General features: G+C 39.9%; 1 protein-coding gene across 6 annotated transcripts in view; it reads left to right on the forward strand.

Moving 5' to 3' along the window:
* The window catches only part of LOC104948128 (nebulin-like), a 4,785-nt gene extending 2,312 nt beyond the window's left edge, over nt 1-2,473 (forward strand). The window contains exons 5-8 of one of the 6 annotated variants that reach the window (XM_010774288.1): nt 613-705; nt 1,085-1,177; nt 1,839-1,931; nt 2,207-2,473. In XM_010774288.1, coding sequence (XP_010772590.1) covers nt 613-705; nt 1,085-1,177; nt 1,839-1,931; nt 2,207-2,380 — 453 coding nt within the window. In that variant the 3' untranslated portion in view covers nt 2,381-2,473. Of the gene's footprint in view, nt 1-612; nt 706-1,084; nt 1,178-1,317; nt 1,372-1,838; nt 1,932-2,206 lie in introns of those variants that run through there. The other 5 variants (XM_010774289.1, XM_010774292.1, XM_010774291.1 and 2 more) reach the window with 5 other exon arrangements.
* Nucleotides 2,474-3,010: the final 537 nt, after the last annotated feature.

A 3,010-nucleotide genomic window follows, 5' to 3' on the forward strand; every position in this document is an offset into this window, starting at 1 on the left:
TGCCTCTGCACCGGTGGTAACTGTAGACGAAGGCACTATAAATATTATATTTGAATTGTATTTTTCCGTAAACAAACGTTCGATTCAAGGATGATCTAGTTAAGATTATTACTACGTCACTGTGGACCTCAAGAAACACGTATTTTTGCCGTAAAGTGATCATTAATATGCTAAATATCACCCAAAGGTTTATTGCGAGTTATTCATTTTGTAAAAACACATTGATGAAGATACTCGTCTTTTTACACACCTGTCCAAGTACAGTACTTTGTGTCCATTGGTTTGCTTTTGGGGTCGTTCATCGTTTGTGCTAGGACCCTATTTCTATAGAATATGGGACTATATTTATGGTTATTCATCATGACACATTTGAGTCGGGACTTTGAGGGCTCTGTAGGATTTACTTACTCACGATAATTCATTGCAAGTAATAAACTAAATGAAGTACCATCCATTTTGAAAGCAGAACTTATATATTTCACAATCCTTCTTATTACCAACCAACCCAACTACCACCCAAACATACTATGTTTTCGTCAGAGTGTGTTCTGTCTACCGTGCTGTGCTTTTGTTTGTCTCTGTCTTACTCTGTGTCACTTTTGCAATGGGCAGATTCAGTACAAGGACTCTTTGGGTCAAGGCACGTCCATTCCTGATCTGCCCGAGGTGAAGAGGGTCCGAGAAACCCAGAAGAATATCAGCTTGGTATATAGGAGAAGGACTTCAACGACGCTTATCTTATCCCCTTAAAATCATTCCTCAAAACCCCCCCTGACCTCTCATAGAACAGTCTAAAAGTCTAGAAAACGTTACCGTACACGGTTTGTAATCCTAGTCTCCCCTCCTCCATCCTAACTAGATTCCATAAATCCCTCCACTTACTGACTTTATGTATCTTGAATTCATATTTCCTCAAAAACACAATGCCCCTTCCCCTTTTCTTCCTAAACAAATCTTCATCTCCCTGGATTTTTGTATTTTAATTCCTGATTTTGTGGCATTTCCTCCTCCTTAAAGTCAAACCTAACCTCCCTTTGAGTGTGTTGCCACCACATGTGACTCTTTCTCTGTCTCCTTTTTAAAGATTCAATACAAAACAGGAGTGGAACAAGGCACGTCAGTATCAGAGACCCCCGAGATGGAGAGGGTTAAACGCAATCAGCACAACATTAGCACGGTACTCCTCAGAGTGTCCCTGCTTCCCCCTCTTCCTCACCCTTTATCTCCCTCAGACACCATAACAACTCTCCTCAGCTCTTTTAGACGTCAGACCTGTTGTGTTTGTTTGTCTCCGTCTGTAACTTTTGCAATGGGCAGATTTAGTACAAGGACTCTTTGGGTCAAGGCACGTCCATTCCTGATCTGTCCGAGAAACCCCGAAGAACTTCAACAGCCCTTATCTTATCCCCTTAAATTAATTCCCCAAAACCCCCTCTGACCTCTTCAGATGTCGACAAGTCTAGAAAACTCTACCTTCCCCCTTTCTTTAGTCCTACTTTCCCCTCCTCCGTCTTTACTAAGTTTGATAAATCCCTCATTCTTACCAACTTTGATTGAAGACATTATCTTGAGTTCATATCTCCATAAAAACCATTTTGCCCCCTCTCCCATTTCTTCCTAAATAAATCTGCATTTCTGTGGATTTTTCTATTTGAAATCCTGTTTTTGTGGCATTTCCTCCTCCTTAAAGTAAAATCTCGTCTTCCTTTGAGTGTGCTGCCACCATTATGTGACTTTCTATGTGTTCTCATATTTTATGTGATGTCAGATGTGTTTTGTTTGTTGTGTTTGTTTGTCCCTGTCTTACATTGTGTCTGTGTAACTTTTGCAATGGGCAGATTCAGTACAAGGACTCTTTGGGTCAAGGCACGTCCATTCCTGATCTGCCCGAGGTGAAGCGGGTCCGAGAAACCCAGAAGAATATCAGCTTGGTAGAGGAGAAGGACTTCAACCCCTTACCTTTCCCCTGAAACCCCCTCATCTAGTCTAAAAGTCTGGTTTCCCCTCCTCCATCTCACTCCTTATGTCTGCCAACTTCGGTTGAAGACAAAAACATAATTTCCCACCATTTCTCCCCTAAATAAATCCTTTCCCTGGAGTTTTTTGATGTTAACATCCAGTATTTGCTCCTACATGTAACACTAACCCTGCCTTTGAGTGTGTCACTTGCCACCACATGTGACTCTTTCTGTGTCTCATTTCAAAGATTCAATACAAAACAGGAGTGGAACAAGGCACGTCAGTATCAGAGACCCCTGAGATGGAGAGGGTTAAACGCAATCAGCACAACATTAGCACGGTACTCCTCAGAGTGACCCTGCTTTCATCCGCCCCTCATACTTCATCTCTTTTAAACACCGTCATAACAAACTCCCCTTAGGTCTCAGAAATGTAATGTTCATATTAAACCCATCGCGCAGATATAACACATCGTGGGGTCGGCTGGACTCCACTCTATCATAACCTGCTTCTTCCTTTCCAGTGGAGTAAAGTAACTAAGTAGATTTCCTTAAGTACACTTTGAGGCACTTTTCTTGAGTATTTAAATGTTTTGTCACTTTGTATTTCTACTTTGGATTGATGTGAAATATAATCAACACTCCAATAAGAATGTACAATATCACATACATCAAAACATATCATATGTATTATTCTGAAATGGACCAATCTGCAGAATGAGTACTTTTACTTTTGGTACTATAATTATATTTTGATGCTAATACTTTTGTACTTTTACTTGAGTAACATATTAAATGCAGGACTTTTACTTGTAACAGAGTAGTCCTACACTCTGGTACTTCTACTTTTACTCAAGTACAAGATCTGAGTAATTCTACTTTTACTCAAGTACCAGATCTGAGTACTTCTACTTTTACTCAAGTACAAGATCTGAGTACTTCTACTTTTACTCAAGTACAAGATCTGAGTACTTTATTTTACTCAAGTACCAGATCTGAGTACTTCTACTTTTACTCAAGTATAAGATCTGAGTACTTCTACTTTTACTCAA

The sequence above is a fragment of the Notothenia coriiceps genome, unplaced genomic scaffold (genome assembly GCF_000735185.1).
Source record: "Notothenia coriiceps isolate Sejong01 unplaced genomic scaffold, NC01 NC01_scaffold00013774, whole genome shotgun sequence".
Taxonomy (NCBI): Eukaryota; Metazoa; Chordata; class Actinopteri; order Perciformes; family Nototheniidae; genus Notothenia; species Notothenia coriiceps.